The following is a 17,437-nucleotide window of genomic DNA, read 5'->3' as shown; positions in this document are numbered from 1 at the left end:
AATACTCTGCCCTGAATATGCTGAATATGTAGCTTCAGATTAAAAATTATGTGGTACAAGACATATATATATATGATGTTGACTAGTGTGTGTCACGTGTGTGCGTGCGTGCGCGCATGTGTTAAGCCCCGGATCTTCTTCAGTCCTAAATCCGCCCCTGGCGTGCATTCTTTCTACCATGCTGCTCTGTTTACAACTGGTTCGCAGCGAGTGACGACGTAACGCTCTTGCGCAGCTGTCTCGGCAAGTTCTCGTTATGAAGGACGGGTACCGAAACGAGGCACCGTTTGAAATGACATGAATCGGTGCTCGGTCGGTACTATGGAATTCGGTCGGTACCTTAAAAAGTACCGAATTCGGTACCCATCCCTAACCCAGGGTTAAGTTTACACACACACACACACACACTTGAGAACAATCACCTATCATGCAGGTTTAATGAGGCTGATCAAGCCAGGATCCAACTTAAAGAACAAGTCATTACATGGCCTGCCTGTGAATGTACTACTGTGTTTGTCTTTTGTCTTGCTGAATCCGTTTTGTAAGGACAGCGATCAAAAAAGTGCTAATACACGCTCAGGGATGCGAGCGAATACAAAGTGGAGAAGCTAATTCGCCGATACACTCGGCTCCTCTAGGTAAAGATCGGAATATTTCACAAAGTCCCATTAGGGTGTGAATATAAGAGGCTGATGTTTAACAACACTGGTGAAGATGGATTAATGAATTCAGGTCCCACGCCAGTCATACAGAGACATCTGTAGGCTGAAGGGCGTTACAAACGCGTGTGAAGAACATGCAACCTTTTCTCCGTTTACATCCCATAAGCCTGTGTGAACATGTACTGATTCATACAGTAAATTAATGATCTTCATAAAAAAAACACTTAATTTAATTTTTCTTTCATAGGAAGACGACTGACGAAATGCCTGATTTGCATAACGCATGTCTGAAGAAATAAAAACAAGCCTTCATTACAGTCCCATAGGTGTTACACACACTGGTGTGGTGAAGATTGTCCTCTGCACTTGATGCATCCCCGTGGGAAGAGGTGAGCTGCAGACATAGCCACCTTCGGGAACTATTTGGTGGTTTAACGCCCCAATCCAACAGCTGAGTGTCAAGCAGGGACGCACTGGGCCCCATCCTTATGAAGTCTTTGGTATGACCCAACCAGGATTTGAACTCTGATCTCCCAGTCCCAGCGCAGACACTCTACCATTAGGCCACTGAGCTGGTTTCCCACAACCTTTGAATTAGAAGTCCAATGCACTACCCGTTATGCAACCTACATCGTCTTCAGGTACTCTTCATCTTCACTAAAGAGCTGTGAGCCAAGACAATACTGGAAGTCTGGACTGAAAGCTCAAAGGCCAATGAATAAATATGTGTTGGGCATCCATAAAAGAATGATTAACAAGGCTTTTGGTCGGATGTGCATACGTTGAGTAATGTTAGCGAAGCTTGGTACGCCGCTAATAGCTGCCATCGATGGGTGAGTCTTTGATGCATCCTAGAAACGGAGGATAACACCGCTCCACTAAATTGGACGTGCTACGCTTCAAGAATGCGTCAAGCTCAGCGGTGCAGATCTGGCCAGACAGGAAATCAAACACAGCAGCCATATAAAACATCGGGCAACTTACAAAATAAAAGACGTAAAGCAGATTTCTTATCACGTAAAGCTGCACTACTGAGTTTTCACATTTTCAAAAATGATGTGTGAATTTTTAGTAATCCATAAGTGGTGTTTCTGACTATGATATAATGTAAACAAAGCATATTTTGTTTTGCTAAGTCTGTCCTCGCTCACAAAGAACCTCATGCGTTAGCCAATAGCGTTAGACATCCACTTACATCAGCTACAGATGTCAATCACACAGCATGCCCAAGCGTTCACGGATGTACCTTACCAGATGCAGAGTTGGTGACCTTTCACGTGAATAAAAAGCACAAAGTGACCTTTTTTTTAACGTGTTGTTGGCTATCTAAAGGTACGCATTCATGAATGAGAGGTGTTGCTTCCAGCAATTAGTCAGCCTCTCGACAATGCTGTCAGATCAAAAAAATTAGATTTCTTCTTTATAAAAAGTAAAAAATAAAACTTTACCCGTGACACAAGACCTTTTTTATACCGGCTGCCATCTTTTTTTTTCTTGCTTGTTATTGCGTGAACTGGCGAAATCACGCGTGATCGCCATTTTTCACATTTTTATTTGTGACTTCACTGGATCAGGAACACATTAGCTGCCGATATGGCTATTACGTTACTCTGAAGCATCGGTGGAAATGAGGGGTAAGGCACAAGCACACTTCAATTTGGTTTAAAAAAATAAATAAAACATTTGACCTCTAACCATTTAGCCTCTAATTCAGAAACTTGTGTTTGATTATTACTTTTATAAACTCTAGTGGACCTGGTTGATCCATGAAACAAATTATGTACAATAAACATTAACCCATTAATACTTCATTCTTAGAATTTAATAAGTTGAAATGTGCCAAAACAGCACATATCTTTGATTTCAGAATTTATTTTGCTTCTCTTTACAAAATGCCTTTCTGGTCTCCATCTGCAAACCCCTGGCAGCAGTCAGTATTATTCTTTTCTTCTCTCTGTTTTTTTTTTTTTTGCTTAACTTTTCGAGCATTTTATGCGCTTCAATTATGAAATGAAAAGTCTCATGCCTCGTTGCGGTTAACGCTGATTAACATACTGAATCCCGATGGCATCGTAAACTCTTAACATATGTTGGGAGGCTTAAAAAAACTTAATGATTGATGATTAAATGATAAGAGGAACGTTAAACTTACACACACACTTAAATCATTGTCCAATTACGATTACAGCCTACCCTTGGGATTTGTTTCGTGGCGTATGATGATACATTCGGTTTAAATCGGTCTTCCCAAGCAATTACCAGCGCTGGCACATAAAGCCAACACCATGTTTGCTTCTTCTATTAGACCGAACATGTTTCCATTTACATTAAATTAGCTCTTTTGCACACACGCACTCACAAATGGCTACAGAAGTGTCTTTGTTTCTGGCATTTAGTAGAAAACATGCCATCTGATACAAAAACCAAACAAGACACAAATTCAAATACTTTGTTTAAAAAAAAGAAAAAGATTAAAAATTGTTAAATGATTGCTCTTTTCTCACATCCATACTTTCTATTCTCTTTCCAAGTGTGGTAACGTGTGTGTGTGTGTGTGTGCGTAGCTGCAGATAGGAATACACTACGACGGGAGTGTATGTAAAGATTTAATTGAATTCCTTCTGCCAGGATGGTGGCCCACAGCACTCCGGCTTATCCGGCCCTGAATTGCTTCCGGTGAGATCTAATCATGCTGCATGAAATGAGTCCTACCTGAGCAGAATAGCAGTATGAGGTCTGGAGCCTGCAGGAGGAATACCTCCATTAGGCTCAAAGCAAGAGAACGAGGGAGCAGAGAGAGAAGAGGTCGAAAAGAAAGGCAGTGGCAAGACGGGGGAGGGGGTGGGGGTAGGCGTCGTGGAGGTAGATGGGAGCAGTTCAGCTTCATTTTAGAAGTCAATTTGTTACTTCACTTTCTGATGAATCTCAAGCAATAACGTTAAAAACGTTAAGTAATCGGGTCAAATACTGATTGAAAGAATGTAACATCACTTAAATTTCTCCTCATTTGGTTTTATTAACCCTGACGGATGATGTAATAATGCCCGAGTTCCAAAAAAAGAACTAAAATGGAGCCAAAAATGTTTTACCAAAACCTTTTTTCCACCTTAAACAGGAGAGTTGGACTCAAAAAGCAAAATCATAATAACTTTTACAAGTGATTCACACACACACGCGCACAAAATCGTCAAAACAGCAGTGATGAAGGACAGCTGACAAGCCAAAATATCTACTTACTCATGGAAGGCCACAATAATGCCCTCAAAGAGGAACGTTGCCTCAGCGTTGTCATGGCTACAGACTCATCACATGAATGTGCGACACATATATGCTAATCTCAGGGATAAGGTATTGATGGCATGGGAGAAAACTTCACGAAGCTTCTTTTGGTGACAGGTAATGAAGGACAGGCTTGTCTGGCTTCCTGAAAGTCCTGCAGGCATGGTGAAGTGTTGTGTATAAAAGTGCCTTCAGGTTTCAACGGCTGCCCACTGCGATTCTTCCTGCCATGGCTGCAAATAGGTGCTCTGAAGCCCTCACAACCACAGAGACTGCTGCTGTGCGTTGCATTCATGTCTGCACGTGCAAAAGTCTGCATCAGTGTGGTTGTGTGTCGGATGATAACAGAGGCAATGACCCTGAGACGCTTTACTGCTGTGACCGTTTCTCATGCAGGAACTCACTTCTTTGGTGTGGCCATCCCCCTTGTCTTCTATTTCGCTGTAAGGTTCACCCTTATCCCAAGAGGCAAAGCTCTCAAACGCTGCTATGAGTCTGCAGTGAACCCATGAAAGGAGAGCATGCAGCGCAGACACAAACATTAGCGCTCGGACACCTTCACTCAGGCACAGATCCACACAGCAGCAAATGCTCTCAAACAAATCAGCTATTGGAAATTAATTAAAAGTAAGTTAATCACATAGGAAGAGTTCATCTCATCATCCTAACGTTTTTATTTTTTTTAAGAAAAAATTGTGCAAATTTTGAATGAAACAGGAAAAGACCGTGAGAAGTTTGCAAAACAGCAAAAACTGGAGAAAAGAGAAAAATATATATAACAGATGAAAAGTTCATGAGATGAGTTTTTAGGCAATGATGCAAAATAAAATGATTCAATCTCAGCTGCAAAGGTCCTACAGCGTTGTTCCCATTAGGAGATATTACATCAGAGCACAAAGAGAAAGTTCAGCCAATCACAAGAGTAGAACCTTAACTGGGAGACCGTTGGCATTAAAAGATTTATGCTCAAGTGCTTTCACAACCTGCAGCGCTACCAGGCATGGGATTTGGAGAAAAGTAGCACAGGCTGAACCTACAATTTAGGCCAAAGAGGGAAAATCCCAAACACGCATGTTGAAGTCATAGCAGATGTATGTCATCCCCGGTTATTATTCTTATGCACAGTCATGGCAGGCAGTGGGCCCATTCTCTGATCAAGTGAGGTCATGTCAGCAAGGAGCTTGGCCTGCAATCTAGGTGGTCTTTCCTGTAAACCGACACCATCCTAAACAGGAGCGTTGTGCTGTCCTGGTTTAGCATCAATGAGTTAAGTTTGCTAACCAAATTTTATGATGTCAGGGCCACCGAAACAAGCAGCCAGTTAAGGATTGCTGGTTTGTAACCAGTCATTTTTAATCCCAGCTTACCTCTGAGAGCTGGCAGCTTCTTTTCACATGCCAACTCACATCTCAGGTGTTTCATGCAACAGCAACCACCAAAACCAAAAAGGAGCCAGCACAGCAAACTCTGGACACATCACAATTAACACACCTCCACCATCTGGTGTGTGCTGCACTCATTACATTAGTGCACAATTTCACTCGTGTACGTTTTCCTGAAAAACAGCCCAAAGAGAATTGCAAGCAAGGTTGCTGCAGCAAAGGTACAAGTCAATGCAATTTCAATATTGCTCACAGTCCGTGTTGGAAAAATTGCCATTCAAATTGCATTATACGTGAAACAGTGGTTCAAAAACTGCTAAAAGTCAAGGTTACTGACCTACTCATTCAATTCAATTCAAAAATACTTTATTAATCCCAGAGGGAAATTGATTGTATTTGGTCAAGTATAAAGCCCGAGTTGAATTGATGTAAATTGCAACTCTCGTGCAACTTAGTCACCTGATAATTTCAATGAATGTCTTTTGGTCGCCGTTTGGTTTCCAATCTTTTGCTAAAGTTTCTCACACATTCTGACCCCGGGTTTCCACCGGAGCCGTCAGCAGCACGTTACTGCAGCAGCACGTCTTGCTCGCGTAAGCTGCTGCTTGGCCCTTCCCACGAGACGCAAAGCAGCAGGGGAGCCGCTGTCACCAACCGAGCACGAAGTCACACGAGTGACTTCGTCAGTAAACACAACAACAAGCAGGAGAAAACTACAACATGGTTTGTGTTTTATGTTCTGTCCGTTTTATAATCGCCAATACGGACCTGAAAAACAAAGGAGACCGCAAGCTAGGTGATAACTTCTCACGGGGCCGCACAGTTGGTAACCTTTTTTAAAAGTAAAGCAACCGGAAGGCATTATGTTACTTTATTCTGAAAATTTCGGGAGCTTCTCTCCGTTTCCGTGTCCGATTTCCTGTCTTTCCTTCCCCAAAAATGTCGAACTTGACCCGTTTCAGAGGCGTCGCGCGTAGAAAATAGAACCGGCGCGTAAAGGCCGCGACATGCTGCTCCTGAGACGCGGCCGACTCGCGCTGCTGACGGCTCCAGTGGAAAAGGTTCTGTTGACCACAGCGGTTCCTATCAGCAGCTATGACGTGCTGCTGCAGTAACGTGCTGCTGACGGCTCCTGTGGAAAGCCGGGGTGACATGTTCTAAGTTCCTGCAACCCAGAAGCAAGGTGCAGCATCTCACGTGAGGAGAATAAAAACCTTCTTGAACATCAGCACTTTTTGAAAACTCCTTCCATAGTGTGGTTTGCAACTTCTCCACCCAACAGTCTCAGCTCATTGAGATAGTGGTTTAAGTCAGGTACAGAATGACCACCAGCATGGAGCCGGTAGGGAGGTTTATACAGCGTGCACCCCCACCATCAAAACCCCCATTTCTGAGGAAAGCCTGCCAGAGCAAGCTGAGCCGATGGCAACTAAACCCAGGCTCTCCACATGTGCTAATCTCCTGGATTTAAATGGGAACACAACAGAGCACAGAGCAGGGCAAGCCGGTCTGATCCACGGCCGTATGTCTGAGCGCACGCACAAGCTCTCAACCTGCACAGATATGCAGACACACGGAGTATGCATGGAAAAACCTCATTCTCGCACATTAATTTACACATTGTTCTTCATTTGTATAAGAAAATAGCAAAAATAAAAGAAGCTTCAAGCACAAAAAAGCAAGGTCAAAACTTTCTGCCTGTTATTATGCTCCTTTCAGACAGCAGCAGCCTTCAAAGCTGAAGCCCAACCAAAATGACAGCAACAGATACTGAGGCAGCATGGTTTGAAAGTGGAAGGAGCAGGAGAGAGAACCTCCCTTCTCCCTTCACAAGGGAAGACTGGGAACCAGCAAGTAGCAGAGAAACCATGACAACCAAGCAACCAACCTTGGCAACCAACTCAGCGTTCTCACAGTCAGAGCCAGACAGGCAGCTCAGCAAGGGTTAATCTCAACTGGGTGAAAGAGGAGAGAGACAGGCTGATTAAGCCCACTGCTGTGCGCACAGACGTGTAATACACTTTACTGTACGTCTTAAATGCCAGTTAACCAAACGAAAAAATTATGTACGGCATCTGATGAGACCAGAGGAATGGCTAACTGGCTGCCTTAAATGAGCAGCGCTGAAATTTCTGAAAGCAAAGCGACACTTTACCGAAGCGACGGCGCTAATTCAGACACGAAAGCTAAAAAACTCAACAGCTTTGGAGTAGCATGAAAGCAGAATTTGTGTTCTGCTGCTCTCATTTTCTTTTCTGTGCTAGAAAACTGAAAGTGTGACATTTTAAGCTGTGTGAGACCAAAATCACGGAAAACACAGAAGCCGAGCAGGACTGGGCTGAGGTGACGGTGTGACTCGGTGTGACTTGGGAGAAACAGACTATCTCACTGTGACGTCTTAACCTCATTCGCCGTGCTACATAACATGGAAGAGAGTGAATGCGCCAACATAGGCTAAGCTAAATTGGAAGCAATGGAGCCTTCCAAAATAAATAAATTAATTAATAAAACAATAATACACATGCTCACTCATGATTACCAATAAGACTTTTCTAGCACACCTTCACTTATTCACTGATCTCCCATCTAAGGGGTGAGCCCATTTCCCCCCTGGAGGCCAGCAATAAAGAGATGAAACTCATGGAGGAAGGGGAAGTAATGAAGAGGATGATCAATACTTCTCCTTAATTAATAACCTCCAGTGCGGTCAGAAAATTCAGGACCACTTCATCTGCTCACGTTTCAAGGTTTTTTTTATTTTTTCTTCATCTACTCCAACTCCATGGCCACGTCTCGCTCCTCACCCCGTTTCTCCACCTCTTTCCCCGTCATTAATCTCTGAAAATCGTTGGTTACATACATTCCTCCCAATCGATGCAATTCCACCGAGGTCTTGTCTGATTTACCACATGACTGAATCCCAGTATGAATCTCGACTGGCCACGGGGGAAAGAAGAGAGAGCTGGAGCAAGAAGAATGAGAAGAGAGGCCAATAAACGGCAGAGACAATCATCATTATATCACCACAGCTAAGTCCTAAAGGATGAATCCAGGTTGGTATGGGTTAACTAACCCTCCGGAGCCCAGAAATGATCTAAACGTCTACACAAAAGCTAACAAACATCATTCAGAGCTGAGACGGGGGAACACCAGACTCCCATCATTGAGGACAAACTTCAGGGTTCAAGGAGCAAGGCTTTGACTTTAACCAGACAGGTAGCCGGGTGAGACCATGCAGGCTTCTGCTCTCCAGCTTTGATCTGCCAGAGCAACCCACCCACCTAGGAAGCAACAAAGCACCGTCTTTGGGTCAGGGCCTTGCTGACCTGCATCAGCAGACCAACTAAAACATGATCTGATCATCGGGGGGTGTTATTCCTTTACCTGCCCTTTCCTCTCACCAAAGCTGGCAAAAATTTGCTGGGTAATCCTGTGAACATAGGTGAGACAAACACTTGCTTGAGCTCAACTTAGGTTTCAAGATTACCTCAAAAAGGGCACAAAGGCGACAGGTCAGTGAAGAGAGTAAGCAGCTGCTCCACACACACACACATACAGCAAACGCACCCAAATGCAACAGGATTTACCATGTGGCTTTTCATTGACAGAATTGACTGAACATGCTGTCCTCACTTATCATCTGGAATATTACCGTAAAAACGCATGGATCTCTTCACTTGACAGGAAGTCTTTGGGAGCGGCAATCGATCTGAATCAACAGTCTCAGCTATCAATCAGCGTAAAATTCATAGTTCTGCAATATGGTGCAAATTTAACAAACATCAAGACTGCTGAGATAAATGTTTGCACCTGTCTGCATGTGCAAATGAGCAGAGAGAAAGACAAATGATGCACAAACAGTGAAATCCACCATGAGTTTGGTTCTGGCCAGCCCTACTGACACCAAGACAACCAGAACAGCAGGATAGGGCGGGCTTAAATGCCTTGTAGCAGTGAACCCCAAACAAGATCTCCTTGAAGGATAAACCACCACAGAGTGCTTAAGAGAGCACAAAAAGCCAAGACAACATCACAGACAGCTTTTTGTCAGATCAACAGTCAACATGAAAGTCCCTGAAGCACAGTTTCACTCTTTAAATGTCCAGCAAAGAATCAAAAGCCCCGCATGCCATCCAACTCTTAGGCCCTGTCCACACGTAGCCGGGGATCTGCCAAAACGTAGATTTTTTCTACGTTTTGGCCTGTCATCCACACGAAAATGGAGTTTTTTCACACGAAAACGGATCTTTTTAAAAACTCCGGCCAAAGTGAAGATCTGCGTTTTCTCCGTTTTGGGTGTCTGTGTGTGGACAGACAAAACTGGAGTTTTAAGGTCCGCAACGTCACTTTCCGCGACAAAAAAATGCTGACATCACGTGTGCGACCTGTGTTTACACTAGCCGACAGCATGGATGCCCTCAGAGCTGCGCTCGCTTTATCAATTGTCCAAGTGCTTTTTGCTTGTTTGTTTTTGCAAGCGGAATTACTGCTCCTTGCGGAAGACCACAGACGAAGGACGAGGATAAGAACGGGGGAAGTACTGCCGCCTACAGGTCTGGCATGTCCTTAACAACGTATTTATCTGGGTACGTGTGGACAGTTTTTTTTTTTAAACGAGGTGGTGTGGATGCAAGTTTTTGGAGGGGCGGATATTCGTTTATAAAAAAAACAGCTACGTGTGGACTAGGCCTAAGTCTGTCAACATACGAGTCTAGAAAAAAACATGGATTACAAAGCAGTGTTTTCCAGACAATAGGCCTCTATTCCACTAATAAACAGCCCAAAGGAACAAAGTTAATGCAAAGCAAGATGGGGTTTTCCACACATTAGGGAACAGAGCAGTGATTCAGCCAGTCTTAAGCCACTGCACTGGCAAAAAGGCAAATCCACCATATTCAGATTAGTCAAACAAAGCTTCAGGATTCTGTAAAACAAGAAGGGAGTTAATGTAAATCCTGCTGTGAAGGAAACATTCAAGTCGTAGATTTTAATGGTTGCTTCAGTCATTTCTACTGTACTGTTGTGACACCTTGGGAGGTTGAGATAGAACAGACAAAATAAAATGGAGCCAATTTCAGGAAGGCGACAAAAAACTTAAATTCTTTCTGTAAACTATTTTTGCAGGGCCCAATAAAATACATTTCCTTTTTGTTAGTTTTTTTGTTTTTGTTTTTTGCCAAAATCCGCTTTTCCATTTTTATTTTTCTTAATTCTGCATTCTGACCATATTTATTAACCTAAAAATAAATGGAAAATAATGCATGAAGCCATCAGCCACGAGATTCTAGTTTAATTTAGCTTTCACAACTATACTGAAGTGCTCTGGTTGTTGTACATTGTGTCTCGTCTTTTTATTATTTAATTTTCATTCTTGGTCACGTTTGTACTCTTGACATCTGTTCTGAGCTGTGGTAACGGACACATTTCCCCACTAAAAATATCTCATCTTCTGCAGAATATTATATATTCTGGCAAAAGCTAAAAGTGTTCAGTCATTAAAAAAAGACATTATTGATGCATAATTGCATGAGGACATTACAACCCAGAAGAAACCCAGGCAAGCAAAAGAGAACATGCCAATTCTGATTGAGAATGACGGTGGCAGTTGCCAAGTGACTTCCTCGTAACTGGAGGGTTGCGGGATTACGCCCTGCTCAGTCTGTCGCAGTCGTTGGGCAAGACACTTCAGCATCCTTGCCTGCTGGTGGTGACTGGTAGCACGTGTGTTTGGCAGCCTCACTTCTGTCATGCCCCAGGGCAGTTGTGGCTCATCACCACCAGCGTCTGAGTGTGTGTACATTGGTGAAAGACTGATGTGTTGTGGGGGTTGTAGAACTCTAGAAGGTATTCAAATAGAAGCCATTCACCATTCAAACTTCATACAGAAAAGTTGCAGTTGGTATTGAAACCAGCAACCTTCTTGCTTCAAGACGGCATAACCAACTGGGCCACTATGCCGCCTTATTTAGGAAGGTTTTCATTCAAAATCTGTAACTAAAGTTAGGGACAGAAAAGTGAACATGGGTCATAAAAAAACTATTTTGTGATCAGATTAACATTTCAAGTTATTCTGTCAAACCACATGGCAACAAACTGCAAAACAGGCTAGTTTAAAACATCCTTCATGTCTTATAACGACATTCTAACATAGTATACCTGTAAATATTTTGTGGAGATAAAAAAAATAATAAATCACAAAAGTAGTTCTCTCACAATTGTCTAAAAACCTCAGCCAACAACGTGGCTCGGTCCAAAACCAACGATTGGACCATCCGGTTGTCTGGCTCAACAAGAGGGTTGAGTGTTCCCTGACTGTGTTTGTGTTTAGAAGCTAGCTTGTTTTGCTGATTTGCCATTGCAACTTTATTGACAAAGAAAAAAAATAAACACTTCTGAAAAAATGCTTAGAGGATCACATAAAGGGTAAATAAGCTGTTCTTGGAAGATAATCACAGTAAAAAGCAGCATTGCTCTTGTCCCCCCATTGGTGGTCATAATGTAATGGCAGATTGCTGCACCACATATAGATATGTTGAGGTCCTGCCACTAAAGCTGGGCGTTTTATTTTGAAATTGCCTCCAACTTGTGTAGCTCCAGGACCAATCAGTAGCCAGCCAAGCAGACAGTTCATATCTATAGACCTTTTCAGCACCAATGCACACCTGACAAAGGAGTCGTGCAATCATTCTGCAGCAACCAAAGAGAAACGGTGGAGTGTGCTGTACATATACTCTCTCAATTTGTTTTGACAAGCAGAGTCCAATCCTTGCATCAGTGCTTCACCTGTTCAATGCTGGTGAGGTTGTGCAGAGGCATGGAACAACCAAGACAGGACAATCCAAACCTTGTGAATGAGCGAGAGTGAGAAAGAGAGAGATGTGGATTTCAGATGCATCGACTAGATCAGAAAGCCCCACCATAGCCCCGCGTGTCCGACAAGAGACGGCCTAATCACTTAATGAACACAAAACTGGACAACTCCACAGAAGTCTTCTGCCTTTTTCCCCCTCTATTAACACAAGCCAATCCCAGCCTGGGAAACCTCACAGGGGATTTGGTCTGCTGGACATGATCGAGCTCGGCCCATTGGGCACACTCAGTTGCTAGGCCAACTCCGTTTGTGGAGCCTGGGAAAAAGATCTGAGAGATTAACAAATGGTTAACAGGCGAAGGGGATATTACACGGAGTCATTAATCTGAATGGTTGGCATGTACGAGCGACGCAGAATCCAGAGGAACACACGCAACAAAAATGATCTACATTGTGAGTCAGAGTTATCAGATTAACATGATTCTGTAGCATCCGCTGGTGCACCATCACGGTTCTGACATCCGAGGTGAGCGAGAGAAAATAAAAGCATCAAAATCGCCTCCAACACTCCCACAAGCAGAAAGACAGCCCAAGATGATCTCAGTGACACCACATAATTAAACGTCTGTACCAAGCAGACCATACCAGCTCCACGTTACCACAAACACCCATTAGAGAGACTTCAGCGAGCCATCTGAAAGAAAGCCGAGTCTGGTTCTGAGAGAGAGAGAGAGAGATCCTCCTGTAAACACAAACGCCCAAACAGGAGGCACTGGAGGGTGCCAACTGGAACACAGCCAGGAACTTTTATTGTTAAATCACACCTCACAATTAGAAAACAACTAAATATGTGCCGACTGTGGATGTGTTAAAGATGGAAAACTTCGTACAGTTGGGTGGTAAACACCATCACACACAGCAGCCGTTAACGAACAGTTAGCACTGCCCAGGTAAACTAGTGACCAGGAGAATATTTGCAGGAAAGCATACTTAAGAGTGCACTAAAACATTTACACACATGGCTGCTCAGCATGACCAGCTGGACTGGGTAGAGGAAAGTAACGCCTATTGTAGCCATTAGACAGCAGACGGGAGGAAAATCTATCCACTGATAAAGTAAAACTCTCCCCTCTTTTGAGGGCATGATTAGCTTTGAACGCATCAGATCTGTCATTTCTGCGTTTCATGAGGTTCATAAAGACATTTCCTAAACCAGTTCTTATGTCCAGGGCTTTGCCATTTAATCATAAGTGTTGTGCGTGCGACTTTGGGGAAAATGCACAGTCACTCCTGTCAGGCTGACATAAAACATGTGCTCCTTATTCAGGAAGCTGCAGCAACATCTCCCCCGGGATGTATTAACATAGATTAAATCTTATTTCCCAGCTCTGCAAGCAGCTCATTACGCGTCAAGGTGGGATGTTCTCCTCTGTGCTGGAGGAAACCCACAAATTGCAGTCAGTGCCTGGAGGAGAAGCGCCTGCCTCTCTCCTCCTCATGCCTGCGGACTAAGAATAGATCAATGCATCAGGCAAATCGGGATTAACTCGCTCCAATCACAGCACGCGCGCGCACGCACGCACGCACAAACAAGCAAGCAGGCTCGGGAGCTGTCCCGAAACACAAAAAGTTCATTTGGCGTTGCCCACAGGCAGCAGCGCTGTCATGATGTCTGGGTTCGGACGCTTTCCGCGCTTCTGTGCGCGTCAACGCACACATTCGGTCCAACGTGAGCGCACAGCCTAGAAAAGCCGCGCATAATAAATCCCCTCTGCTCTGCGTCCCAGCGCGTGAACAATGATTATGTCAGATCAGCGCTGAAACACCCATCAGATGCCACACGAGGCTGGACAGGTGTTAACACTCAGCTACTGATCACCTGCGGCCGAATTCCAACTTGCGGCGGAGCGCTTCGAGCACAAATTGTCCAATAAGCAGAATTATTACAAATCAGAAAAAGAAAATGTGAAGGTGTTGTCCCAACTAACCTGTCTGTCCTTTCCCCAGCGTCTTCTCCAAGCGGTAAGGTCCCACGTAATTGGCGTGCTGGGCAGCGCTGTTGTCTTTACCGGACGATGACATGTCGAATCTGTGTAAAATTACACACTTTTGATGTGAAGGCGCACGCGATCAGACACTCCTCTGTGGAGCTCCAAGCCGCCGTCGTGTCTCTGGTATAACTCCACTGTCTCTCCTCTTCCTCTCTGGCTCTGCTCCTCTACCTCACTCGTTGTTTGAGGAGGTGAGGTTGTCTCCCTTTTCTTCCTCTTTTCTCCTACCGTCGCGGACGAGTCGCAAGTGCCTTGAATATCATTGTGGGTTAAAAGCTGAGCTGCCGCTGTGCGTCTGTGGGAGGTGATGCCGAGTAGCGGGGCGGGGGGGGGGGATGATTGACAGCTGCTTCAGCCAATCACTGAGCGGCAGCAGTTCAGACAGTTAAATGTGATTTTTTTTGATAATCAAATTAGAATAAACTTCTAATGTCAAACGCAAAGTAAACAAAACGTTTAATTTAAAACTTGAATTAAAATGTGAGGCATTCAAATAAATTATTTAACTACTTTAACATTTAGTAAAATAAAACACAAATAATGGTGATTAATAAGTCACATTTATCAAGAAAATATAATTAAGTATTTTATGGGTATGTTTGCTGCATTGGTGTCCAACCCTGCTCCTGAATGACTGAATTAACTGTTATGCCTGTCTATCACCCACTGATTATAATCAGGTGTTGAAGCAGAGAAACTTGTAAAAAATGTTGGACGGTGGCCCCCAAGGGCCAAGATTGGACACTACAAATGTACTGGTTAACGGTTCTTCACTGTGCACGTTAATTTTTCAATGTCCATGATTAAAAAAACATAGATTTTCAAGTGAAAACAAAAGGAAAATGGTCTTTTTTGCATGTTTTAAATAAAGATGGGGCAAAAATGAACATAATATCGGGTAAACATGTAATTTTATATCTCACTATGGTCATTTTTATCTAATGTTTGAGTTTTTATTATTTAAGTATGATCACAGTGGAGTCATGATAAACATTTAGTTACAATCATACTTTATTGAACATTATGATTTTGTTTTATCTCTTCTGATATAAAAGAGCACATTACAGGTGTCTACAGCATATCATTACAGTTTCCCTACAGATGTTGCACTGAAATCAGGTCAAATCATAAAGCTTTAAAACATTTAAAGTGAGAGATTATTTGTGTGTGCATTACATTTTATTTTTATTTTTGCAGGAGCAAAGATTATTTTGATTAAATTTACCCGTAAGTCAAATAACCTACTTATAGTTTTCAAAAATAAATCACAAGATAATTAGGTTAATAAAACTGCATTCAGAAACATTGTTGATTTGGGGGATTTTAAAATTAATTGCATCTAAGTTTTGAGTTATTTTCTGGTCCTGATGTCAATTTGCTTGATCCAGATTTTCAACCTCGAGGATTGTTGAAATCTTAAAATCTGTCACTCATCGTCTGCAGCTCTTGTCATCAGTGGGTGGGGAGCAGGTGCCTAGCTCTAGCTTGCTAGGCAAGCGGCAGGGAACACCCTGGACAGGTTCTCAGTCCATCACAGGGACACATAAAGACAGTCACACCTGGGTACAGGTTGCCATTCAACTTAACACACATGGTTTGGGTGAGTGGGAGGAAACCCACACATGCATGGGAAGGACATCCTAACTCCACACAGAAATACCACAGCTGGAATTTAAACCTGCAACCTTGCAGCCCAGAAATAAAACAATTACCCAATTAGAAAGTGTTTTCAACTTCCACGAATAGCCAAGTGTGTCTCTTATTTCATCGACAAGAGACAGAAACAAAGCAATTATCAGTTTCTCATCCCTCTTCTTTCCTGTGTCCTTTCTCGGTTTTCTCTCCTCCTCTCTCCCCCAAGCCCTCAAACACAGCCTTGCAGTGATTTGAAGTGTGTGCAGCAGGAGGGGAGTGTGTCTGCTCCCCGATTCATTTCACACCCCACTGGTCTGAGACCTGTGACTGTGGCTCTGGCCTCTGTCTGTTCCTAACACCCCGAGAGAGTACAGGTGTCAGGGGACGGCACGCCACAGAAACACACACAGAGACACACTAGGTGACCTCTAAATATGTTTTGACTAAACAAAGTTGTGGGATGGGGGAACTGAAATATTAAGCAGGAAGAACCACAAAAATCATTTTTTTTTTTAATTCTGAACAGACAAATTCATCCATCAACAATCGCTACTGCAACGTATGTTAAAATCAGTCATGGCCTGAATTAAAAATAAAACTATTTGTGTAATAAATAAAGTATGCAGGCAAGAAATGTTCCCATCCAGTAAAGCATTCCTCCAGAGTCTCCACTTTCCTCCGTGAAGCTGAGTCTACAAAGTGCTCCTGCCCCAGTTTTGGTGCTTTTTGAGGTCCTTGCTGAGAACGAGTGCCATATCCCCCCCGATGCCCTTCATCACACCGAGAGCCAGATTTGTGCAAGCGTGACCCAAAGAGTCACCCCAGTGACCGCACAGAGCCAGGTGGACGTGGTGTGTGATGTCAGAGCCAGGTGCCAGGCGGGCGCCATCTCAATAATGCAGCATGCTCAGCACTGGCGTTGGCGAGCTCCAGGCTTTGAAGTGCTCCAGAAACATCTGTAGCCTGGGTTTTTAATCACTTTGCCTGTAGCCCCCCTGCTTCCTATCAATCCTTCTCCTCTCCTTCACAGCCTACACCCCAAACAGATTAATGAGATTTTCATGCTTGATTTTGAGCTTCGTTGTCTGAATCTGCAAGCAAACATTAATTGTGACCATGCCTCTATGTTTTTCCCCCCCTCATGTTGCAAAAAGAGCTCACTGAATTCTCAGCAAGGCAAAATTATTAATCAGTTGTCTGAGATATTGTAAACTCACCATTTTGGCCAATAAGCAGCCAGTTACAGGAGCAGGCTCCAGGTTTCCACAGTGTGTGTACACTCATAATCTCTTGTCAAACAAATGATCAAATAAACTGTTCTGCACAATATTACACAAACGAGAGCATGGAAACTTAAACGAGGGGTTTACTGAGCAAACTGTCTTTGCAATCAATTATCACGATTTTGTATCATCACGCCTCTCCGTTTGCTGAAAAGAGGGGAAAGGTGAAGTGTATGCATGCATGCATGTGTGTGTGAGACTGAGACAAAAGAGTTTTAAAAGTATTTGATAAGTGGCTGAAGTCCAACAAACTCTGGACATGAGACGGAGCCCAGAATGCATAATTACTTCATTTCACCATCATTTGATGAATGGCTTCATGGCAGACAAAGAG

At 43.4% G+C, this 17,437-nt stretch overlaps 1 protein-coding gene across 8 annotated transcripts in view; it reads right to left on the bottom strand.

The window, feature by feature from the left end:
• The window catches only part of brsk2a (BR serine/threonine kinase 2a), a 229,253-nt gene extending 214,750 nt beyond the window's left edge, over window positions 1-14,503 (bottom strand). For all 8 annotated transcript variants that reach the window (XM_054733232.2, XM_054733234.2, XM_070550435.1 and 5 more), the window contains exon 1: window positions 14,123-14,503. In XM_054733232.2, coding sequence (XP_054589207.2) covers window positions 14,123-14,216 — 94 coding nt within the window. In that variant the 5' untranslated portion in view covers window positions 14,217-14,503. The remainder of the gene's footprint in view (window positions 1-14,122) is intronic.
• Window positions 14,504-17,437: the final 2,934 nt, after the last annotated feature.

Source organism: Nothobranchius furzeri, chromosome 4 (genome assembly GCF_043380555.1).
Source record: "Nothobranchius furzeri strain GRZ-AD chromosome 4, NfurGRZ-RIMD1, whole genome shotgun sequence".
Taxonomy (NCBI): domain Eukaryota; kingdom Metazoa; phylum Chordata; class Actinopteri; order Cyprinodontiformes; family Nothobranchiidae; genus Nothobranchius; species Nothobranchius furzeri.
The sequence above is the reverse complement of the archived record's forward strand: the minus strand, read 5'-3'. Positions and strand labels throughout refer to the sequence as shown.